Source organism: Spodoptera frugiperda, chromosome 6 (assembly GCF_023101765.2).
Source record: "Spodoptera frugiperda isolate SF20-4 chromosome 6, AGI-APGP_CSIRO_Sfru_2.0, whole genome shotgun sequence".
Taxonomy (NCBI): domain Eukaryota; kingdom Metazoa; phylum Arthropoda; class Insecta; order Lepidoptera; family Noctuidae; genus Spodoptera; species Spodoptera frugiperda.
Window position 1 is genome coordinate 198,300 of NC_064217.1, and position 26,595 is coordinate 224,894.

At 35.4% G+C, this 26,595-nt stretch overlaps 1 protein-coding gene across 2 annotated transcripts; it reads right to left on the reverse strand.

The window, feature by feature from the left end:
- Positions 1-23: 23 nt before the first annotated feature.
- Positions 24-26,322, reverse strand: LOC118267784 (ninjurin-A). 2 transcript variants are annotated; one of them, XM_035581972.2, is made up of 7 exons: positions 25,989-26,322; positions 13,446-13,536; positions 12,872-12,985; positions 9,056-9,130; positions 8,033-8,094; positions 7,498-7,677; positions 24-7,080 (listed from the first exon to the last, which is right to left on the reverse strand). In XM_035581972.2, the coding sequence occupies exons 1-7, from the start codon at positions 26,163-26,165 to the stop codon at positions 6,877-6,879; spliced, it is 903 nt and encodes a 300-aa protein (XP_035437865.2). In that variant the 5' UTR covers positions 26,166-26,322; the 3' UTR covers positions 24-6,876. The 2 variants fall into 2 exon arrangements, with proteins under 2 accessions (XP_035437865.2, XP_035437864.2); XM_035581971.2 differs by having other exon boundaries at positions 6,794-7,080; positions 9,014-9,130; positions 25,989-26,321.
- Between the last annotated feature and the right edge of the window lie 273 nt (positions 26,323-26,595).

The window sequence follows — 26,595 nt, forward strand, 5'->3', positions numbered from 1 at the left end:
CATTTTTGAAATAAAACAACATATTAACTTATAATACATTTTATTTTTATATACAAAACTAAATAAATACTTAAGTCTAGATATTGGTAACGTTAAAATACCGCATGCATGCGCTTATACTATAAAACAATGTCATTATAATAATATGAGATTAGCTGGATTCCATGAGAATTAAAATACTTTTTACAACTAAATACAAAATGTAATGAAAATGATAAATCAGTCTTATTTTAAAGATCTTTTATACACTGTGAGTGTGAATATGACACTGAAATAATTATTGCACTTTTCTATGCAGATCTGATTTAAAGTTGAACTTAATACTAATGTGAATTAACAAATCAGATTAACTTAGCATTATTCCATCAATGGTGGTTTCACCATGCTAAATTTGGATTGACTCGAGCTTCGTAGGGAAACTGGATTTTGAATATAATGGTGATAGAAAAAAAAATGGTTTTGTTCTACCCTTGGAGGAAGGGGGAAACCACGGATATTTTAAAGTATCAAATACTACCTATGTATACTACCTGTATGTAAAATGTATAATTCTATATATGTACAACATGTCATGTTATTGTGTTAAATAAGAATCCTGTTTTGTGAGAAAACAGTCGTATAGGTTGTACTTGATATTTAAATTAACTAAAATTATCGATAAATGCAAAATAAGCTTTGAAACTGGGATAATGGGACCAAACCGTGTCTATGCGTTTACCGGAATGTATACTGTTGAAATACCGTAAAACGGGGTGAATAGATACAGAAGAGGGGTGAATAAAATTAAATGTTGGGAGAATGTTCTAATTGAATTCTATTCACCCCTTTTTACCGTAATGCATGTCCATTTAAAAATACCTACAGTAAGTAAAATAGGTACAAGAAATATGAATATTTATTTATAAAAGGAAAAATATATTTGTTACGGATGTGGTTAACGTTCCTTATCACTGAGAATTCATGAATTCGTGAAGATAAAACACAGAATTCAACTATAAAAGTTGATGATTACATTGTTATGCACTGGTGCTTTATTGTGCTTCACTCAACGGTCAGACTTCAGTCTCGATAAAAAAACAATACCCCACCAGGCAAGAGTATTTGATAAGGACTGTGGATCGACTGACAAGAAAGTAGCTGGTTATTTTAAAATGATGATATTTGATTTTTATTGCTTACTAGCTGATCCGGCAAACTTCGTACCGCCCCAATAATTTTTTTCTCACCTTTTAAACCTTTCCTGGACTTCCACAAATAATTCTAGACCAAAATTAGCCAAATCGGACCAGCCGTTTTCGAATTTTAGCAAGACTAACAAACAGCAATTCATTTTTATACAACGTGTAACAAAAAGGGGGTACCTGTACATATCAATTGCACGGCTTCTAGATAACATAACAAACGATACGGTAAGGGTTTTTTAAACTCATGTTTTCATGGTACTAAGTTATGAATTTTTCAAATCGCGCCGCCGCCTATGGAAAATGGTAGAACAAGCGCATATCAAAAATGCTTTTTACGAATATCATAATTTGGCTAATATGGCTATTTTATTAGGTTCTCTAATAGTCAAATTATAATATTCATTAAGATTTTTTCACTTAATACGCAATTTTTTTTTCATAGATAGAAATACATAGAAGACAGAAGTGCCAAACTCAAGTCTTTTGCGTATACATGTTTCAATACCATATTGTGAAAAAATACTTGGTACAGATATACAGTATTATACATTTTTAGAAAGGTTATTTTATGTTTTTTTCGATAGAGCTTAATGATTTTAAAAGTAAAGAAAAATATTTCAGTAATTACTTAAAAAGTGACAGACCTTATTTTTCACTTATTTTTTTTTCGTTTAAGGTTTTCAGTGTTACCCACGTTTGCCCAAGCGCTACTTTTTGTGTTGACTAGTAGTCTAACTATTCATAAATAGAATGCAAAAAAATCAGCTGCGGATATTTGCGGTTTTAGAAGATATGAGAAAAAAACTGATAAAAGTCAGAACCCGAAAATTGGTATCTTTTGCGGTTTACCACTGACACCATTCACATGAACAATATGGAACTTTTTGGATATTTTATTCATTATTTCATGATAACAAAGGGACCTTATCAAATTTGCACTCGGTTTGCGTGGGAAATTACAAGATAATAATGATGTAGGTACAAATTCGATATTGTAAAATGAGTATATAAAGAGAAGCAAAAACTATTCGAACCATCTACATCAGTGTAACTTCAAGTGAAGCAAATCTCATCTGCGCCTATTATTTCTGCAGATTGTGAAGTGTTAAAATGTCTTCCTTCAGCTGTACCAAACGAGACTTCATAATCCCCTATATCGAGGGCGGCAAGACCATCGAATCATTATCCAAAGTTTTAGTGGAAAAGCTCAATGTTTCTGAAAACGACTTGTGTTTTACAAAGGCACATTCTTCCTATTTTCAACAAGCGCTGGGCCCTGGCATCTCGGAAAAAAGAAACATTTTTAAAGAAGAATTGTACTTGGTTGGACTCAGAGTATTCGTTAAATTTACCGGATTCTGAACAATATTCACCAACATCTGGCCAACGAGGAAGAACATGCGTGGCTTATGGGGACTCCTCAGAATCTACCAAGAAGAGGAAAAACACTCTTCTACTCCAAGAATATGGCTTCGAGCATATAAAAAACGCCTATGTGCAGGGACTACGGGCTTTACGTGAGTACACAGAAGCTCATCTTGTCGAAGAATTAAGAACCGCTGACACTCAAAAGAAATTAGATATCTCAAGTAAGTGGAACGACTCAGACCAGATGAAGATTCTTTCCGATACGGAAGCATTGAGTGCTTTTATAGATTTAGATCTAACAAAAGCACAATATATGTACCTGAAAAACTTAACCAACGAACGAAAGTGTTGTATATTCCCGCCTTACTACAAAATACAAGAAATTAAAAGATCCTGTTATCCACCATCTTCTACAATCGAAATCACGAATACTTATGCTAAAGTGATTAATATTCAAGATTTATTGGATCATACTGCTGCTAGAATTTTAAAAATCGATTCTGTTTTCCAAAAACAACATAGAACATTGATCCTTTATTGTAAATGGGGATGTGATGGTTCATCTGGTCAAAGCCAATACAAACAAATACTTGCAGAAGAGTCGGAAACAATTTCAGATGCCAATTTGTTCATCACTTCATTAGTCCCCATCAGATTAGTTGATGTGCAATCGGGATCCGTTGTTTGGCAAAATCCAGTACCTTCATCTGTCCGTTTTTGCAGACCCATTTCTATTGAGTTTTGTAAGGAAACTCCAGAAAAAACCAAGGCAGTTGTCGATGATATTAAAAAACAAATTAGGGCTGCACAAGCATCACTTATAAACAAAGATGGTGTTGTAGTAAATGTGAAGCATGAACTATTTCTAACGATGATCGATGGAAAGGTGGCTCAGGTCCTTACAGATACTCCATCTGGTTCCACATGCACGATATGTGGGGCTACTCCACGGCTAATGAATGACCTATCGAAAGTAACTGCCAGACCTGAAAACGAAAACGCCTACCAATACGGATTGTCCACCTTACACGCCTGGATTCGCTGCATGGAAATGATATTGCATATTTCCTATAATCTTTCGTTTAAGACTTGGTCTGCTTCAACTGAGGAAAATAAGAGATTAAAAAAAGAAAAGAAAGAACTTGTTCAAAAACGTTTCAGAGTTGGATGGAGTCGTTTCAGAGGAGTTGGGATTAATCGTCGACAAACCTCGGCAAGTTAGCGGGAATACGAACGATGGCAATACCGCACGAAGATTCTTCTATAATAGCACTTGCTCATCGGAAATAACAGGTGTAGATGAGGCATTGATTAAACGCCTATACATTATCTTGCAAGTTCTTTCTTCTGGAATGATGATCGACCCTGAAAAATTTGGGGAATATGCAATAGAAACTGCAAGAATCTATGTAAGTAATTACGATTGGTATTATATGCCATCCTCCGTTCATAAAATACTCATACACGGGGAAAACGTTATCAAACATTTTGCGGTGCTTCCTATTGGACAGCTATCGGAAGACGCACAAGAGTCTCGCAACAAAGACTACTGAAACATACGACTTCATCATGCCAGAAAATGTTCCCGATCTGCTACAAATGAAGATGTCTTTAAAACGCTTTTATACACGTCAGATCCATATATAACAAGTTTGAGAAAACCGTACGTAAGAAATGTAAAAGAACTTGAAGAAGAGGGACTAAGTCTTTTAAACGTGGCATCTGAAAGTGAACCCACATTTACTAACCCTGATCCTGAAGTGGTATACGTTTATTACTTACATTTGTACCTAGCTACATCATTTCCTGAAGCCAGAGTATAGGATGTACCTATTAGTAATATGATTTTAATTTAGTAAATTGTTTTCATATATAAGTACCTTTGTAATTAACCATGGTTTAATCTTATTAGTCATTATAAAGTTGTATTCCACTTGAAATAAATTTTTAACTATTTTTCCCATTTCTTTCATTCTATGCAAAAAACTTACATAGATATACAAGAAAACAATATAAACTACACATCATTCGAATATCCAAACCTTACTGCATATTTGTGCCAAAGGAGATGGCTAAATGACTGACCCAGGCATAATAACAAGAATACGAATTTCACGCTAACCCATATCATTTAAATATTCACTTATGAATTATTTTGTGTTTAACTTCTTATAACTTGGTGAACAAAAATTAACAAAAAATAAGTTTCATATTTGATTTTTTTCTGTTGTGGTTTGACATGACAACACGGAAGTAGGTACTGCAAGCTATTATTAGGACATTAGTTTCCTCGAAAATCAAATCGAAATAATTAAACAAACATCAATTTTTAATAACGGTAATATAATGACTTTTTTCTGAAACCAAATAATTGTAAATGTTTTGATCGACACAAAATATATATTTTGTATAAGATTGCACAATCTTACTATCTATTTTGTGTCTGTCCTTGGTTACTTTGTATTAATTATCTAGTATAAGCTGAATTGTTTACCTATCTAGCTCATATATAAATAACTTTCGGCTCAGGTACATCAAAACGCCTTGGTAAAAGTTCATAGCAATGTTATAGATTGAAGTTTTTGTAACGTTGTTTGACGTAGGAACGCTACTTTATTTTCAGGATTGCGCAGATATGCCAAGTTTCTGGACCTTCTTAATTACAAAATATCAATTTTTAATTATGCGGCTTTATTTATTGCTAAGTACCATATTTATACAATATTTATTTGTACGGGTTACGACGTCCATACTTTGGTTTAGCCATGTCCTTTCATCACGATACGACAAAATTTATTCATGAAGTTACAGATTTTTGATCCGATACCGACCTATATTTTCCATAGTGCGCCGCGTGATTCAAAATTAGGTAGACAGGTACTAGGTGATCAGATTGACAGAAGAAATGTTTCGTTATATTAACGAGTGATCCCTGTAGTGTTGTGATACGTTTGTATGATTTGATATCAAGAACCATGCGATACCAAGTATTCGGTACAAATTTTTTTTAACCGTATTTTAAGCTGAAACTTCGTGTAGAGACTATTCAACCTGCATTTATCAGCGCTTCTTGATGTACCTATAAGGGTATTTTGTTACACGTTGTATATAAGACTATTTGACGCGGTAAACTTCGTACCGCCTCAAACATTTTAATTTCGCACCTTTTAGACCTGCCTTGGACTTCTATAAAAAATTCAAGACCGAAATTAGCCAAATCCGTCCAGCTGTTCTTGAGTTTTAGCGAGACTAACGAACAGCAATTCAGTTTTATATGAAGATAGATATAGGTAGTTAAAAAAAAAACAACGTGAAAATAATTAAAAATAGGAAAACAACAGAGTTATCGGGTTTTACGATGAATAGTTAGATAAATTCAGTTAAATGATGAGTTTTTCATTTGTATTTATCGTATTAATTTGTTTTTAGATAATAAAAATATAAAATACAACTGATTTTGAAGGGGTTTGGTCCCATAATGCGGCATGCTGGTTATTAGATAGGTAGATATAGAAGTAGTTCCATGCTTATACTAAATGGAATTTAATTAAGTTTATGATGACTTGGTAGGTGTTTACTTGACTTCGTATAGAAAAACGAACGATAAACACATAAGCGTGTTAGCAATCAGATCCGTAGTAAACTACATTATAGTTTGTTGTAATTTAAATGCATTGATATAATCCAATATACTTAATTAAAAATAATTATTTACATGATTTGTCCTTACCTAACTAACTTTATACAAAGATGAATTGAATGTAGCCAGAAAATTGAGCAACATGAGTGGTTGTGGCCTATAATTCCTATAAATGCAATAACTTAAGTACTATCTGTAAGTACCTATATACTTATATAGATTCTTTCCGACAAATGAGATATTTAGTTCAAATATTATTTGAGTATTGGTCAATAAAACCCTAGATTGTAACGGAATAAACGCAAGATATAGCGGGTGTTCTTCTTTCAAAAATAGGGTACCTAACGTAGGCTTGTTTTAGAACTTTCTTGAAAAATAAAAATTATAATATGCACTCTGCATAGAAATTGAAGCGAGTTGTGAGTCGACGAGGACACTGTGACCCAAAGCCTGTTCTGACCCAACACCTGCTAAGTCTGGCATTTATTCTATTCTGTTACGGCGCATTCCAATAACAATATCGGTAGATTTGCCTACCAGCGGTAGAATTTTGACATAAGCTCCATACAAAATGTGTCAAAATTCTATCTCTGGTATGCAAATCTACCGATAGGTAGGTTATTGGAATGCGCCGTTAACAAAATAACTGACTACAGTGAGCTACCACTACGTTGACTGTGTGGACTATCCAGCTTGTTGCGTGGGGGTACCTACGGTAGCGACACCAGTCGTGGTGGCGACGCTGAACGAGGTGATGAACACGTTGACGATGGTGATGAGGAAGATGCCGATGACCGTCATGTTGTTTATTTTGTCCGCCTTGCAGCGCTCCTTCTGGTGGTTCACGTCGTACCGGCTGTTCATGATGAGGCCCACGCCGACCATGATCTGGAAATAAAAAAGACATAATGTCCAGATCATAAGAACTTGAGACGGGATATTTACCATGTTTATTTATGCAAGCGCCATGATCACTGTTGCAAGCGCCATGATCACACACACAGTTATAATAGTGTGTTGTTCCATGTTGTTCAGTTATAAAAACTTATATAGGTTATGTCCAGATGTTTATTTTTTTGTTCGTAAACGCTAGTATTAGAATATCAGTGTGGACTTACAGTGCAGTAGTAAGACCTCCACATCTGAACTACCTACCATATTTGGGTCATTTATGACATAGATAGTGCTGATCTGAAGCTAATACGGGGAAGTTAAACTTACTAAACGCAGTAGTTAGGTTTAATTTAATCTACCGATGTGAGATGCGACAAGTAAATTAAATATGTGAGTACTTAGTGTACATACTTGGAAGATGATACTGAGCGAGATGAACGTGAGGCTGGGGTAGTAGTAGGGGTGCGTGCTGGCGGACTCCAGCACGTAGCGCAGCTGGTTGGCGTTGGCCGACAGCAGCGCCAGGTCCATCATGCCCTGCGCCAAGTTCTTCTTCTGCTGGTACGTGTTCACGTTCACGTCGGGGAGGGCCTGCACGACATAATTCATATATACGTATAAACACACACACACACAACTTCACGCCTTTTATCCCTGAAGGGGTAGGCAGAGGTGCACATTACGGCACGTAATGCCGCTATACAATGTACGCCCACTTTTCACCATTTTGTGTTAAAGTCCCATGTAATAGGGGGTGAGCCTATTGTCATATCCTGGACACAATTCCAGACTCTTCCAGAAAATCCGAAAAAGTAGTACTTTGCCCGACCCGGGAATCGAACCCGAGACCCCTTGTTCGGCAGTCGCACTTGCGACCACTCGACCAACGAGGCAGTAAAATAGATATTATGTAGGTAACGTAGTACTACAGGTTTTAAGTACTTACAATGGCAGAGAAAGGTGACACAGGTCGGGAGTCACCGAATCTTGCTGCAAGCTCGTTGACGTCTGCAAATACAATATCATTATAACTTCTTGGTCAGGTCAGGTTGTCTCATCTTAATTATACTTACATGTACCATACATATAGGTACCTAAGCAGTGATGCCCTAGTCTAGCCCTAGTCTTAAATGTTAGTTAAATTAAACTACATGCTTCACTACTTCATGCAGATTATAATTTCATGCAAATCGCTTGTCGAACTGGGAATAAATTGACTCTTAAGCCTGAGATAGTAAGTTTTTCCTTATGCCTATTGGGATGTCGTCTATAATAGACATACATCAGTATTTGCACATACCTAATGGTCGTCTGATGGCTAACTGTTCGTTTTTCAACCAACATGCTTGACGAATGTTAGTGCTTAAACTCTCTTAAAATTATTTTAGTTGAATTAGTTTGTAGGTACTAGACCCTAGAGTCTAGAGTGAGTCAAGTGTAGAATTTGTGTCTACCATTTCGACTGATGATTTAATTTAGAAAAATTAGGAATAGGTCGGTATATTTGGAAAAGGAAATTCCTACACTTAAATTATGACACGGTCCAACGCAATCGAGTTTCTTGGTTAGTTTGACTATGGGATATGATGACAGTGTACCTAAATAGAGTCATGGACCAAAATAGAAAACTAAACTAAATCTGCCTAACCTTAATGCACATAACAATTTTTATAATTTGGAAAATATTTGCATATTTTTTGAGTAACAACGGTAAACCAATCACATTGTATTTAATAGCAATTTTGTAGAAATAATTCCATAGATTCGCATTGTAGAGTAGACTACCGTACACAGAGACATTTAATGGTCACTTAACCCAGTCCTTAGCAACAGGTTTTAGAACAAAATCGTTACTAAGGCAAAGTTTTAGTAATCATTAAATGTCTCTGAGTGCGGCGGTAAGTAATAAGTGTTATGCGCCAGTCACCGTAGGGATGGTCAGTCTCGTCATGCCCCGTGGACCATTTACCGTCAGTGGCCGCGTCGTCGCCGTACATCGAGTGCTTGTCGCTGGGGTCCAGCTCCGAGTGACGGTCACTCTCATCTGTAACAAAGATATAAGAACACCCTGTTACATTAAACCTTGGATTTTTAAATCTATGTGATTGTAACATAGTCGAAAGTCAATTGAAGTTGGTATTTTACAGGTTGGGTAGCTTGAACGACATAAATGTAAAATGTACATGATACATGACATATCTATGTAATGTTGAGTAATGTAAAAACGTAAAAACCAACCTCGAATTTAATGTTGTTAATGAATATTATAGTTCTTGAGTAAATGGGTATATGAATGACAAAGAATTACCTATATAATAAGGAGAGACAGTGAAAGAGATAGCTCTTTCATAACAAAGTCATTCGTAGATTTTTTGTATGAAAAAAATATCATTATCAATAATTTATATTTACCACTGCTATCTTCAAACACAATTCTACCTCCCATTAAAGCCGTGGCAGATAATTTTAGAACACATTATATAAGTAAAGATGACTTCAGATAGGTATTTGAGATACGTTGCTGCATACATAATAATGTTTACTTATATAGTAACATAGTTAAATCTAGTCTTGGAGCGTTATAGCATTTAGCATAATCTTGAATAACACGATTTAAGATATATGTAGCGCTAGTTTTTGTATCTTTCATTGACCTTCAAACTGGTCTTACTGTTTTTGTAAGCTGAATATATATACATAGGTAACATCTTTATATATATAATTCTTCTGTACGTGTGTATGTCACTGAACTCCTCTTAAACGACTAGACCGATTTTGATGAAACTGTTTGTGTGTGTTCAAGAGGATCTGAGAATGGTTTAGATTCACAATTTTGTCCGCTGGACAATGATTTTTTGATATTTTTTTAATTTATCAGTAGTTGTTGATTTTGGAATGTTTTACATTGAATCCGACAGACGGCGCTACCATCGCAGTGTCAAATATGAATGACGTTAGATATTGTCATAACATTTGAATAACAATTTTCATCAAAAAGGTCCAGAATGTTTTAGCTTATTAAAAAAAGTTTAAAATTTCAAATTAAAGACGTGTAGACAGGACAACGTCTGTCGGGTCCGCTAGTAAATATATACAATTCTCTATGCTTGTATTCAATGTAGATATTACATAAATTCTCCTGTACTTGTATAAAATCATTACGAATAAAATAAATATAAAATATTGGAAAGTCCCATTAGGAATTAGATGATGGCTACGCCGTAGCTCGTAGCGCTTGCTACGAGTGGAGACTAAACATTAGATAGTACTTTTTAGATAGAAAAATCATAATACCTTTATTTTCTTTTAATAAAAAATGTTATTATCAAATAAGTGATTACCTACATATGTCTACAATAATATGATTACAAGTATTTCTAACTATTATTTTATTGGTATAATACACATTGTATTTAATAGCAATTTTGTCGAAATAATTCCATAGATTCGCATTGTAGAGTAGACTACCGTACACAGAGACATTTAATGATCACTTAACCCAGTCCTTAGCAACTGGTTTTGGAACAAAATCGTTACTAAGGAATAGTTTTAGTAATCATTAAATGTCTCTGGGTGCGGCGGTAAGTAATAAGTGTCAGTAGCAGCGCGACAATCGCCGCGTCGTGTGTCGCGGAATGCTGCTCATGAATATGAGCCTCTAGCATGCCTTGAAACTAGTCGAGTTCCTCGTCAAAACAGTACGTGAGTAAGCCGATAACATAATAATTATTTCTAACTATTTGGTACAGCATTATTTGTTTCGCTTACTGATCAAAAGTAAAGCCCTTTTCGAATCCCGGATGACGTGCAAAGCCTCGATGCAATATAATAATCTATACTTATAATAAATCTGTAGAGAGGTCAATTCTGTACATGAAATATATTTCCACAATAACTATCCGCGGGTGATTAGTGATCGATACTGACGCCAAAAATGCAATCAGAAAAATTTTGTCTGTCTGTCTGTCTGTCTGTCTTTCTGTCTGTATGTTCTTTATAGAAATAAAAACCACTCGACAGATTTCAATGAAACTTGGTACAATTGTTCTTCATACTCCTGGGCAGGTTATAGTATACTTTTCATCACGCTACGATCAATAAGAGCAGAGCAGTGAAGTGAAATGTTGGCAAAACAGGAGAACACTCCATTTTTTAAGCTTCCGTCGCGTGTGCAGCCTTAATGGTTAAAGCTACACAGAAATAAGGTATGACGGAAATGTTCTCCTTAAAATTGTTTAAAAAATATTCCACGACAGCAAATGTCTATCCCTTATGGTTGACTCACAATAACACGTATAACTCCCGATAGCTTAGCAGTTCGGAGCTTTCTGATTATATTTATTTACTCTTACGTTTATAACAATCTCAATCATTCATTCATATTACAATAAATCTGTAGAAGGGTCAATTCTGTACGGTGAAAATGTTGAAAGAATAAATGTTACTGGATCGATACCAAACCCAAATATGTGATTTTTTTGTCTGTCTGTCTATATGTTCAGGCATCACGCATTTATTTACCCGACTGCGCCAGAAGGAGGGTTATGTTTTTTTCAGTTTTATTCTACAGAACGCGAGCTCAACAGCAGTAGCTCAAAAGAGGGATCTCCTTAATTATTATGGGCCTCGCCGTATTTGGGTTCAATAGATATTTATAAGATGTCATTGTCAGAGTTACTCAAAATGGAGAAACAAAACTTCCACGCGAAGACCGACATCCGCGCGGACGGAGTCGCGGGCGGAAGCTAGTGTTACATAAAAGTACCTAGTAGTTCAAAGTAGTGGCTGGCTGGAGGAATATGTTTTTGCCTTTTTTATTATGTGTCGGTTCCCAAAAACCGAACAAATTGATAGGAATTTCAATATCTGGTGCCGGAGACCACATCCTTTGGTGATGGCGAGTGGCATTCACTGATAACTCAGCTGTAACTATAATGTCACAATAATATCGCGGGTCATTGTTCCTTATCTGTGGTCTGAGGTACTTGCATGTGACCCTGATTTAAAGAGGGCACAATGAGGTGTACTGATAACATTAAACTTAAATTTATTAAAATTGGTGCACTCTTATCTCGTTGCGAATGACAATGTGACTTGCGAATGACCGTTTTAAGAACAAACACTGAGTACCTATCCATATGGTTAACCAACCATATGTATAGGTACTCAGTGTTTATAATAATAAAAATATGATAATTTGATATTACCACACACTAGTCTACTAATTAAGTACTCACTGTAAAATAAACAGCACCTGAAGGATAAAATGGGAATCGAAATGATCGCTGAATTATTTCGTGGAACACTATTTTTAATAGTACGCGGGAGAGTGCGTATAGTAATCAATAGTAGGTATATGACGTAGGCACATACTGTACACTATACGTACACTGTACGGTTTCTAAAGCAATTCTCCGAAAGCCAATCCAAATTTCGTGAAGTGATATTCTGAGAATTTTCAATCGTAGAGTATCCGGGTCCACAGTACCTATTTGCTGAATTTCTACACTTCTTGATCTACACACACGATGATTATCGCGACCTTTGAAAGTGTCTTATCCTGATATTAATGTTTTTATATTATGTTTTTCCGTTTACTTACGTAACTATTTGACGAGGAACTCGAATAGATTAATGCTGCTTATGTTCATGCATTTTGCGACACGCGGCGATTGTCGTTCTGCTACTTCTAAATGCTGCTCATGAATATGAGCCTCTAGCTTGGTTTGAAACTTATTAAGTACTATTTTCTGTTTATTAGGTAATTTGATTTATGAACACATACCATGATTATGGTCGCCTGGTTTCTTATCCCCGGGGTGCAACAAGCTGACGTCAGCACCAGGGAACGGGGCGGCGTCCTTCGGTGGGTCTCCATCTAGCTCGTCAGTTTCAGGACCTGGACAGTAAAAGAAATATTCCATGAATAATGACATAATTATCTAATGATATATGAAAAGTTTATTACTAGAACTTCTTTTGTCAAAATACACGAATTACAATCAGATTAAGAATAGTATCGTGGAGTGTATATCAATAGTATGAAATCTTTTGTTCTGCGTCTGATTTGATTATAACGACAATCGGCACAACACTATACCAATACCACCCTGCTCTATTTTTCAATACGATACGACTGTTACCGCCGTACTCAGAGTCATTTAATGGGTACTTAACCCATTAGCGACTGTTTTCGATACAAAATCATTACTAAGTAATAGTTTAAGAAATCATTAAATGTCTCTGAGTGCGGCAGTTAATTTTAAAGTTTTGTACTGGTACTGATGCAAGCATCACTATTACCTAAATGGAACTATAACTATAGTACTGCTCACTAAATAAATGGAAGGTAGACTGACCAGCTAGAGGAGGTAGCTGCCCTCCTCTCCTCTCCAACAGCGGCTGCCTGGGGTGTCCGAGCTCAGTCTCGCCCACATTGTTGTTGCCGTTCTGTGGAATAAATGATAATTCTTTTAATGATGAGACAGTCCATTTCAATACCAGTTTTGAATGAATAAACTGAAAATACTAAAACTGCTTAATGCAAAAATACATATCCCGCTTCTGTATCGTAGTACTTATCGTGTAATCGAAACGAGAAGCGTTCCTGGGCTGATTGGCTTGATTGGTTGGTTTATTCGAGACGGTCAATCAGCCAATGCGCTTGATTATTATTTTACGTTTAGTAAAGCCCGTATTAATTATTTTAAACGTAAAGCAAACTCATACTAAGGTTGCAGTTTGACAAAATCTCTAGATTCTGAAATGTTAAGAAGTAAGTTGTACTTAATTACTTATGGAATGTGAAATGAAATTATTTTGTAAATAGGCTACAAAAGACCACTCTTACACGTCCAATGGAAATCAACCCACTGAAACACAATTCACACCTTATACTCTACAGTCTTAATATTTAACTAGATAATTAAATATTAAGACAAATAGGCGCCATCTTTAAATGTTAACGACCATAAGTAATTTAAATAAGCTACACACACTACATTGTATACGTAAAGCATGAGACGGCCTTGAACAGGAAGTATTTACATTTACTATGCGTTTGTAATAGACAGGTGTAAAGAATCTGTCTATTAACATATTATATCATCATAGTTTCTACATCTGTATGTTGTATATCCAGGTGCTGAGAACGTGAGTCAATATTTATAATATGTACTCAAAGTACATAAATACTATTTTTTTAACGTGGATACGCTAGGTGCTCTAGGATTTTCTCCTGTGTCGCGGCTACGTTTATAAATATATAAGTTCACAAACACATGACACCCAGACCTGAAACAACTAATTGTGGATCACACAAAGAGTTATTCCGTGCGGGAATCGAAGTCGCTACACCACCGCGCTAACCGTACAAGTCAAATAATATAAATTCTACATGTGCTATACTTCAGTCCCTCTTTTATTTTACTAAAATGACAATAGTTATTTATTTCTTAGTTAACGCTGACAATGAATACGAGGCATGTTGTTAGTACCATAATAGCAGGTACTGATAGATAAAGAAGCATCCAACAAATGGTTACGATAAGATTTAGGAAAAATATATGTTACATTCATTAATTTATAGCTCTGAAACTTTAGACAAAGATTATTGAACAATAATTACTGCAAGTAATGATAACTCATCATTTGAAAACCCAGGTTGACAAGATTTCCAGTAACGAGGGATGCTAGAAGGCCACATTCCGAGCAAAGGGCGAAACGCCACCAGAATCTGGGAACCACAGCATTTGGTCCTTGCTAAGTGCATGTTGATTCATCACAATATCATAAGCCCAGTATAACTGACCGAGGTTCTGTGTAGGCACGTCATAATATCCTTTAAACTTACTTTATTTACTTTGAAGTTGGACGGGATTTCCCTACTTTAACGCCTGAGAAAAAATTACTCATAGCAATTATGGTTAGTAATTGATTAATTAATTGCTACTGAAGATTAAAATTCTGTTTAAACAACAAGGTTTCATGACTGCCGAATAGGGATGCAGATTTTGTAATACTACCACCCATTCCCTATTTATGCTCCGCAAGGCAAAAGTCGGGAGAGGCCCTACTTTTTAACTCCGGTTAGTACTCGTGACTATCCGGCTATAAAGTCGGCTGGTTTGAGTGGAGATTCAAAATTATTTAACTCAAGGATAGACCAGGACTTTGAAACTTCAGAGCTGATAAATGCCCCCCTTAATAATATTCAAAATGTCTGTCTGTCGGCCGTTTCCGGGGGCCCTCTATTGAAGTTTATTTGCTCGTTCCGTATTTTTCCTATGGAGAATAGTAACGATCAATATAAACTCCATAGGTTACTCATTTTCAATCATATTGCACATATTCCTGACAATTCTTGGTTACATAGTGTTTCGCTTATGTAAATAATTTATCAATGCGAGTTGCTTCTCTGCCTTCCAAAGGTCCGGGAGATTATTAAGGAACAAACGAAAATCGGTTTTTGTGTATCCATGCATATTAACAGTTTGTTTTATATGTTTTTATTATAATGGTATTTGTTTTAAAACACGCAGTATGTTTGCTCTCTACTTACTTAGTTGAGATTGACATCCGTACGTTCAAGGTCTCTGAGATATGCGTATTCAGAAAGTAAAATAAAGGCAGGGCATTGTTTAAATTACCTTGTATTGAGAGACTGACCCACTGAGACGAATACCATATCTAAATATAAGAAAATTAATGTGAAAATGAGAACTAAGGATAAGTCGGGATTTTATGATATCGCGGCCGGTGTTAGAATAACAAAAACAAAGTTGATTCATTTAAACTTAACACAGTACTTCTTCCCATTAGCTAAGGAAAATAAAACAGAATATAATTGATTGCGTACGATGTAAAAATAGTCTAGACGAGACGTCAACTCACTCAGATAAAAACGGTCTTTACATAATTGTACCTACTATACAACAGTTTTTGGCAAATAATTCTCAAACACATTTTGAGAAACAACGAATTCATAGTTTGTTATATTATGTGACAGAGCTAAGAAAAATGGGTGCTTTGTGTGTGTCTGATCGTTTTTGGACATGATGGTAAATGGCTTTGTTTATTTTAAAATACGATATTACTAACTAATCATCGTCGTATCAGCCACAAGGCACGCACTGCCAAACATAGGCCTCCCCAAAGACTCGAAATAAGTTAAAATGGTTAAAAATGACTTGCATCCCGCAGCTCACTGTGACCTTATCAGGTTATCTGTACACCTTGTGAGAATTAACCCAACACTAGGTAATGCCTTGTTAGTGGATTATACAAGTTGAAATCAAAGCAGATTTTAGACCCTTTTGTTTGAGATATTATTTAGACCCACGTATATTTTTTTTAGGATTGACAATCAGCAGAAATAATTATTAGGATATTCATGAAGTTGATTCGGAAACCAGCATAAACAATTAATTAGATTACCTTATAGTTCGTACCGCTGTACCAGACAATAACAAACAGATTACATCATGCATGTTGTATCTAATTATAGTTGCCAGGGACAGTACAGTTCTGCGGATGGATGTGTCAATGACTTGATGAATCACAAGTACCGGAGCATATGGTTTCCCAAAGTCCGTCAAATATGATGTAAATACAGAAGTATAGAGCGCCATCTAATGCGATCCTTGTCATAGATATAATAAAAGATTACCTAATCTGTGATAGTTACAGTTACTTTTTTAGAGTTTATCATAGAATTAGGATATTCATTAATCGAATGCCTTTTTTTAAGGGGGAAAATAATCCAATTACTTCTCCTGTCTTGGGTGAGGAAGAGAAAGTGTCAAACTCTTACTGACTAAAAATCACGCCTTTCTACTCCTGCTTCGAGCCGAATCCCCGGTAACTCCCTTAAAGTTAAGTTTTCCGCAGCTCCGGGAATAAAATGCCTTGGGAGGGACCAGTAAGTGGAGCATTAACGTATATTTTTCCTGGATCTCAAAAATGGGGCCAACATAAATAATTATGATGGCCATAAGGTCACAATGTAACCCAACTAAGAGTAATTTAGAGTACCGGGTTACTGCGCGGTGACAATCTATAATTGGGGTATTGTCCTTGACCAAGTAACGAATTCTGACCTAAATGTACCTATTGTATATTTATTAGTAAACAAGCAAGTTATCAATCCACCAATTCTACAACTAATTAGTTTCCAATTAACAAACAATTAGCGATAAGAAGGGTAAACAACTATATTTGCGTGTTCTCTTCGTTTGGACCAAGTTTGTGAATATTGCAGGGTTAGAACAATGAGGTTCCGTGCGAACTACCTAGCGGGTTTACCGGGGCTCCGGTCCGAAAAGCAGGAGTAGTAACGCAGTAGTTTTTAGTCAGAAAGAATCTGACACTCCCTCCCGCCTCGCCCAAGGCGGGAGAAGTCAATAAATGATTTCACCAAATATGTTGTAAGTACTTACTACCAGTTTTTTGCTCTTAAACTCAATCTTAAGACCAAACCAAATTAAAACACGCGCTAATTGTGATCATTGTTCACGAGAACTTAAGATTACGTCACCGACGCCTACTATGATACCCAAATTTATGATCAGGTTCCTAAGTAAGCGAGGCTTGCCCTTGACCATGCCCCCATACCACTTCTAAGTCGTGAATGCAACGGTAAGAACGAGTTTTGCTAAAAATATTTTGCCAACAAAAATGAGACTAGAAGGAACTTAGTCTCTGTTTGTGTGTTGTATCAGCTATTACCAAATTCCATGCAAACTAGTTTCATATTTATGAATGTTGTAATTAAACAATTAACGGAATTTAATTGCAGTTTATTATTAGACTGCTATAGACCATACACATATAAACCTAAATTCTATCAACAATAACTTTTATTAGGTTTTTTTTATAATAAAGATCGGGATTTGCAGTTTTTTAGCAGTGCTGCATGTTATCGGGGTTTACAATTTCAGTAAAAATCGAGACCGATGTATTTTGGAATTAAGATCGGTTTTTTCATTTTGGGTATTTTGATTAAATTTGGTATAAGCTGACTAGTCTGATAGGATACTTTTTATCCCATGGGAATGCGGACGAAGTCGCTGGCAGAAGCTATTATCTATTGACTTATTAGCTTAGTTATGATCGAGCCACAAGTAAGTACTCTAGCGGGCTCTAACAATGTTATGTTTTTTTTTGAGGGGGAAAATTATCCAATGTCTTCTCCCGCCTTGGGCGAGGCTGGAGGGAGTGTCAGCCTCTTACTGACTAAAAACCACCCCGTTCCTACTCCTGCTTTCGAACCGGAGCCCGGTAAACCCGCTAGGTAGTCCGCAGCTAGCGTAATGTTATGCTGGAGGCCAACCGATCGGGCTTTGAACTCTATTCATTTATCTGTTCTCAAACCACAATTGTAACGTTACAGTTTGACTCATCATTCTGAGTTCGGATAACTTATGTCTAAGTACCAATTAAGTAGGAGAGTATATATTATAGGGATAATATATATTTTATTATACTACAAGACCTTTTAATTAAAGAAAAATAACCTGCTCGTAAATATTGTTATAGGTGCTTAATATTTTAAAAGAAATTATTATATTAAAAGTATACGTATAAAATATCAGATCGATTTGTTGTCAGGAAGGGGGTTAAAAATTCCAATGACAAAATTTGACTCAAACTAACAAACGGTTAAATAAAACCGTTTGTAAAGAATTGGTAAGTATAGTTAAGGATTTAATACGAGGGACTTTACTTTAACCGATTTGATCCCAAAACTACCTCGGATACATTTAATTCTCTCTATGAGTGAGTAGTGTGATGAAAAAGTATCCCGTCACTAACAATGATATAATTGAGTCAGTATTTTCGCAATGTTGAATTAATTTTAGTCATCAACTGACAATATTACCTCATCGATACAGGTCCATAATATTTGAATTGAATGGCAGGATATCATACGTAGATTATCCGGAGCTGCGGACTACCTAGCGGGTTTACCGGGGCTCCGGTTCGAAAAGCAGGAGTAGGAACGGGGTGGTTTTTAGTCAGTAAGAGTCTGACACTCTTTCTTGCCTCGCCCAAAGCGGGAGAAGTCATTGGATGATTTTACCCTCTTAAAAATCATTCGTGGATTAACAGGCTTGGCTTAACATTATGTTCGGAAGTTATTTCATAATATTTCAACTGTATTTATTGTTGTTCCTACGTGTATATTTTTTTGTAAGTATGACTATAAAGCTGTACTAAGACATGTTAATAAAATGATTCAATAGTGTGGGCGAAGGACATTGACCCCTTCGGTATAGGAAACTGATAGATTTTGACTGAGTTTGACCTTCAAAGCGGTTGATTGTGATTGGTTTAAAATTCTGAATATCATTAAAGTAAATAATTAGTGTTTAGTTACGCATCACAGTGTAAGAATTATCTAGACACGTTTAATGTTTAGTGCTATAGTTGAGTTAATTAGGTGTAATTATGAAGTAAAATAATAATTAGTAGGTTATGTTCATAGGCTCTAATCTATTTTTTTTATGTACTTAAAAGAAATTCACGATCTTAAACTTACTTAACTCCTTTGATTGTTAAGTTCAAGTGCCGTACATTGAAAAACAACTAACTCAATTAATTATTATGTTATCGGCTTACTCACGTATTTTTATGTTACGTTATCACGTGTTATTATGTTATCGGCTTACACGCGGAATGCTGCTCATGAATATGAGCCTCTAGCATGGCTTGAAACTAGTCGAGTTCTTCGTCAAATAAATACGTGAGTAAGCCGATAACACAATAATTACACAAAAAGTCATTATCAAAATTCAAATGGTCTAAAAATCAAGAAATGGCAGTCAATTGATCAGACCCCTAGTGAAGCAAAGCTATTTTACTTAATCACGGTTTCTTTCTTTCTCTGAGCATTTATTCGACAAACAAGAATGAGTAACAAATATTACCTGCTTCGTTAAGTTTAAGTTGATCTAGGTAATTAATTATTGTATGAGTAATTAGATGTACTTATACGGTACAGTTTACAATTGGCATGACTCATAACAATTACTGAAACGGTTACTGAAATAATTCAAATGAAAAAAGTACCTATAAGTATTGTGGCAATTCTTGCGATGAGTGGACGTCTGTCTTCTTTACGAAATAGTTACGGGGTTCCCCGAAATGTTTCGGACATAACCGGGATGCAAACCCTCTAATCCAAGAAGGTTGTTATGTGTACCATGTTAATGGGATTGAACTTATTCCAATATATCGGGAACAATAATTCTTGTTGTTGTCTAAATACCGAAAAAAAAACCTGTAAAAACCTAAATAGTAAATTCAATTCTGCGACTGTACGGTTGGCTCGGTGGCTGAACAACGAGCTGTCACGCAACGTTTAGCGGGTTCGATACCCACACGGAGCAACTCTTTTTCTTTATTTCGGGTCTGGGGGTCATGTGTATATGAACTTGTATGTTTGTAAATGCATCCACGACACAGGAAAAAAATTGAGTGTGGCAAAGTTCCTAACTGTGGTCATTCATTATGAAAAATACCTAAGTACATATTACACTCGCAAAGCCTACTAATGCTTTGTTTACTCTACAAATAACAGACAGTTGATTCAAGTTGATTCGTATAAGTTTAAGCTTATGAAAATCTCAAGAACTGTTGCACAATATCTGAAGTTTTGTTACGAGAGTTACGCAAGGATGAGACACAAACTTCAAACCTCTTTTCAATGATTGATGATTCATTGTACTAATTCTAACGACCTCCGCAGCCTTCAGTCTCTAGAGATACATAAATGTTTTGTTTGTATGTTTTAATGTTTGACAGTAAAGTTTCTTTATATCTTTTAGTTTCTGGTAGCCATAAATTACTTATCCTTGTCCGGAGCTGCGGACTGCCTAGCTGGTTTACCGGGGCTCCGGCTCAAGAAGTAGGAGTAGGAACTTGGTGGTTTTTAGTCAGTAAGAGCCTGACATTCCTTCTCGCCTCGCCCAAGGCGGGAGAAGTCATTGGATGATTCCCCCCTGCCCTCAAAAAGAGTCATATCCTTGAAGAAGATTATTTTTATTACAAGTTACAGGGGCGAAAGCACCTGATAGTAAGTTGATATCAGTGTTACAAATGATTTGCGCCTTTTACATAGTGAAGGGGTTATTTGCTACATAATAAGGAAGTAGGTAGATTAGTGTATTATTTATCGTAAATTTTTAATGAAACTGTATCGCCAATAACATGGTTCTGTTTTACCGGTAAAACCCTAATTATATTTAACTAATAAACTGTAAACTTCCTTTTTAAGTCGGTTAAAAACAGGATAATTATTATGTATGTTATGTAAGGCCTAGGACTAAACTTTACAGAAAACTAATAGTAATTATAAATAGTATATAATGAGGCTTATTGCTACATTAATACGGTATTAAGTTTTAAAATGCCGGTGACATTCGAAAACCTGTGAAAATATTGCTGCCAACACTTAACCTGATCCTATAAGACCTCGTTGTCGGTGACTCGCCCAATAAGGTAGTAACAAAAAGTGAGAGTAGCCACGTACTTGGGGGTTTCCAAAAAACTTAACTTTACCGTGATATCACATATAGTATCTACATAGTAATATGATATGACATATCATAATGATATGTGAACTCCTTTCTCCGTAGGAATACCCGTCATTTGACGCATCCCGTTCATTATTTAGCACTTATAGCATTTTACTCTGAGCTGAGTCATTCAGTTCCTAAAAAGGAATCATCGGTATGATCTGACGAAATAATGGTGCTATACCACAGAATAATAGGCTATACTCTGATATTATGTATGGAGTATGAGATGAGTTCGGTTCGGTATGTCTTTTTAAACCGTGTTCAACCAATGAGGGAGACAAAACATTCTACATGAACATTTTGGCGAACCCCTCCTAAGAACCTCTCGGCTAGTTATTATGAATATAGTATGTAAAGTGTGTATTATCGTGAATAAAAATATATGATAAGTATGGAAGAGCCATGCTTTGGCACGAATGGGCCGGCTCGACTGGAGTGATATCATGGCCTCACAGAAAACCGACGTGAAACAACACATGCGTTATGTTTCGTTGTGTAAATGAAGTTACCGGAGGCCTAATTACTCCCCTTCCCAATCTACCTAATCCCCAATAACCCTTAAATTCCTAACCCCCAAAAGGCCGACAGCGCACTTGTTACGCCTCTTGTGTTTCGGGTATCCATGGGCGGCGGCGATTGCTTACCATCAGATCTGCTCGTTTACTGGCTTATACCATAAGAAAAGCTTCATTGGGTGCTAGTACTAGGTAGGAATCTATTCGATTAACGTTCACTTGATTACCGTGGGATGAAGTTTTTAATGAACTGCGTACTCTAATTACATCACTCTGCGAACAAATTCTGTCTAAAACACGTGATACAAACACATCTACAGCTTCTTTCTTCTTGTATTATCGTATTTTTTACGTCAAATATCATACTTATTTAACTGAAATGAACTATGGTATTAGGTATTGTTAAAATCGAGCTGTAAATTAAATACATAGTGTTACTATTTTTAGATAGGTAATCTAATATTTAATGTTATTTTGTAATTGAAAACAATTTATTTTTAATTGAGGAAACATGCTTATAAAGGTAATTAAATTGGTATAAAGGTGTAATATTTGTTCAATAATAAAATTATTAATCTTCCAATAACTTAACAGTATACATTATTATCTGTTGGTTCATGATGCAATAAAAAAGTGTCATCCTTTGTAACATATCCTGAAAAAATATGTGTAAAACTTGTTTAACATAAGGTAAAGTACTACAATGAATTGTATCACTAAGTACACAAATATATCAAGATTGCCATCTTGCATGCAACTTAAACAATACTTGCATTATTGCATACGACACGCATCGTACTTGAATCAGTCACAGGTAGGTTTGTATTTGATATATAAGAAAATATAATACCTAAATTATTTTTTATCGTTGCCCCACACTAGGATTTCCTCCTGTGTCGTGGATGCGTTTACAAACATACAAGTTCACATGCACATAGTATTTTACTTGTACAATGAGCAACATGGGGCGTAATTTCAGGGTTGAAAAAGCTCAGTATAATTTTACTGACTTCGGAGATAGGGACTCTGAACATCATAAAGAATATTATAGGATTAAAAAAATCTAATTGTAATGCAATCACTCTGTGATCATATGAAAGTTTGTTTTAATGTTTGTCTGTTAATCACGCGGAAACTACTGAATGGATTTTGATGAAATTTGGGTATGGGTCAGGGTCAGGGTATGAGCTGACTTGGCTGATAAAATACTTTTTATCTCACGGAAACGCGGGCGAAGCCGCTTTTATGTAATACTGATATATAGATAAATCATAGCCAAGTTAATGGAACCAACAAGAACAATATCTATTAACAAGAACAATAACTATTTTAATCTAGAAAGGTATTGGTTTTCTTAAGGATCGTTACATACAAACATTAAGCTTACAGATAAAATACTCAACACCGGTTTTAATAGTAACAGTAGAATACGATAACTACTTCAAATGTATGTATTTTTTAAATAAAACCACATCTGCCGCCCGCTTTCGATAAAATGTTTAACCAGTAAAATCCAACCACTAACCACTGCTAGTCATAATTTCACAGAATGGATGGTTACATTCTTTGTTAACTTATATCAAATGGATGTAACTTTGCATACAATTCGATTGTCATTTTCTTTTAATTAAATCGAGACATATCAGGGTCCCTGTATGTAGAACCGTTGTGAATGAGCTGCCAAAGACATTGATAGCCAAGTTACCTTATAACGAAGTGAGAGGTTGTAGTATATTGAGAGAGAATATTGAGGTCAGGATTTTAATTAAAACCAAAATAATGTGTATTTTGATTATGGTCGAAAGGAGTTAAGTAAATCAGTTAGACATTAATATAAAGCCATTAGTAATATAAAGTCCTATGTAAAAAAACAATCCTAACTTTATGCTGTCACTGAGATTTTTAAATCATATCACACCATTTCTTATTAGCGATCGTAAAATATATTGATCCCCCATAAAAATGCAGTATCCCCCATGTAGAACTAATCTTCTATATATAAAAATCAATTGCTGTTCGTTAGTCTCACTAAAACTCGAGAACGGGTGGACCGATTTGGCTAATTTTGGTTTTAAATTATTCGTGCAAGTGGTCAAGGTGAATATAATGTTTGTGGCGGTACGAAGATCTGCAGTTCTAGAATATAAAAAAATACTAGAAATTGACTTGAAGCCGAAGATTTTGAATTGTGATGGGTCCATTATTTTTACAGTAACTTTAGACCATAAGGTCTTCTAGACTTGGCACATAGCCTACATAATCACCATCAATTGTTAGTGCATATTATATTACTATGCTTTGAAATCATCAGTGTAGAATTATTCTCTAGAGCTTGTCAGCATGCGAATACAGTAACTACCTTGACTCTTATAATGGGTAAAATAGAATCAGGCGTTACTTTGAGCTACACTAACAATACAATAGATTTTTAGTTTTAAGCTTTTCTCCATTAATATACGTGCGGTAATAAACTGATCAATGTAATTGGAACTATTGACAACTTGCAGTAGTTATCATTTACAACTTGACACAAAGACAATGATATATTGACTATGTTAATGTGACTATGTGGTGCAGTCGTTGCATTACTTAACATACTATAAATGGCAATATGCTCGCTGATAGAAGTCAGCGTGAAAGAATTCGGAAGTATTGCGGCTGATCACGGACAATGCAGTTGCAGAATAATTAACATCTTATACTTTTGTTTTATTTTGCACTTAAAGACTAACGACATAAGATTTTGTTTCCCATGAGTAAGATTTTATATGAAATAGAATAACAAATTGGGCGACGAAACAATGTCAGGTGTAGAATACCTGCCTAGATACTCAGAATTATGGAAATAAGGTCCATAAAACCTTTTTTTATAAGTATGTTTACTGTGTGTACTCTTTAAACCAATCTCACTGATCTCTCACTCACTAATGGCTCACTCATTTAATGATTATTAAAACTGTTCCTTGGGAACGAATTTGTTCCAAAAACAATTGGAAATGACTAGGTTAAGTAACTATTAAATTACTCTGAGTACGACGGTTTTAAACACACAAAAACATTGAACCATATGGGAGTCCGGATATAGTAATAACATAATTACGTCAACTTCACAGAATCCTAGAACTTTAGCTGCCGGTAAACGCGTCAGACCAAACTATTATTTATTTTATCTATATTGTCTAACGGCCAATGACCCCTACTAGACGTCATTAAAATATTTTTTACGAATGGTTAGACGCTGCGTTTGTGATCTACCTGTCTAGTTTTAAAACTCAAGTCTACATTTGCGAGCAAAAAACAGAGCCACTAGCTTTTTTTTCTTTTTCATTTCTTGACAAATGTATGCTGATAAAAGTATATTATAAATTGGTAACGTACGAATAAATTAAGACCTGTAACACCTTAACATGCAAAGAATTTTAGTTAGAGTTTTGAGTTTTATGTCGTATGAAAGGCTTCACCTTCATCATTTAAAATGAGATTCAATCACCTTTAAAATGAGAGTATTTCGTTGTAAAACGAATATTTTTTTAAGTTATAGAATTAGTGACTCAGTTTCGTTGCTCCCCAAGTATGATACACTTGGGGAGCAACGAAACGGAGTCAAAGTTTTAGTTTAAAAACTTATGAGAACATCTTATTCAGCATGAATGACTAAGTATTATTTTGTTTTAAGTAACAAAGAGATACCTAATCACATGCAAATGAAGTTTGTTTGTTTGTTTTGTCAGTTTCAGTTAGTACGAGTACTTCCGTATTATTCTCATTATAACTATAATAGAAATAAGTAAGTAATTATTTAACTTACAAACTCTGTGCTTCGTTCTTTGTCGATCAGGTTGCCATTGCTGATAATTTGTTTCTTGTCATTAAGCGCCGGCGCCGGTCCTCTGCCAAAAATCATTTCGACCTCGTCGTTCAAACTCTGATCCACACTTTTCTCGTTCTCATTCACAATTTTCAATTTCACAAGCTCATCAGCCATTGTTCACAATAATTTAATTACTGAGTTAATTTAAAAAAACTTTTTATGTAAATGTTTTTTTATTTGAATCGATCAATTTAATGGTTAAGATGTGGGCGCGCGCGCACGTTTGTTCTACACAGCGTTCTGTTAAACACTGGCAACTGACTGTCACAAGCGAAGTTTGCGTCGTGTGCGTGCTAATGACTTTGGATCTCTATAAATAACAAACATAACTCGGCCGAATTTAACCGACAGTCAGTATCTATGAATTACTGCTAACTATGATGTCAATTTCAGTTATTCGAGCAGGTTCATTGAAAAAATCCCGAGAGTAAGTTAACATTTTTGGTGTGACGTAGGCACGCGACTGGTTAGTGACGTTACACAAAATATTGTCGTATGATTAGTAAATATGGTCATGCACATAGAAAAGAAATACAAGTGTGGG

What these genes read in the sequence shown, in the direction of transcription:
- LOC118267784 (XM_035581971.2), bottom strand. Translation starts at nt 26,165, where the DNA reads ATGGCTGATGAGCTTGTGAAATTGAAAATTGTGAATGAGAACGAGAAA. An exon ending in TGTCACCTTTCTCTGCCATT is followed by an intron (nt 7,678 to 8,032) that starts GTAAGTACTTAA and finishes TATGTCGTGCAG; the next exon opens with GCCCTCCCCGACGTGAACGT. An exon ending in CGCTCAGTATCATCTTCCAA is followed by an intron (nt 7,081 to 7,497) that starts GTATGTACACTA and finishes TTTTATTTCCAG; the next exon opens with ATCATGGTCGGCGTGGGCCT.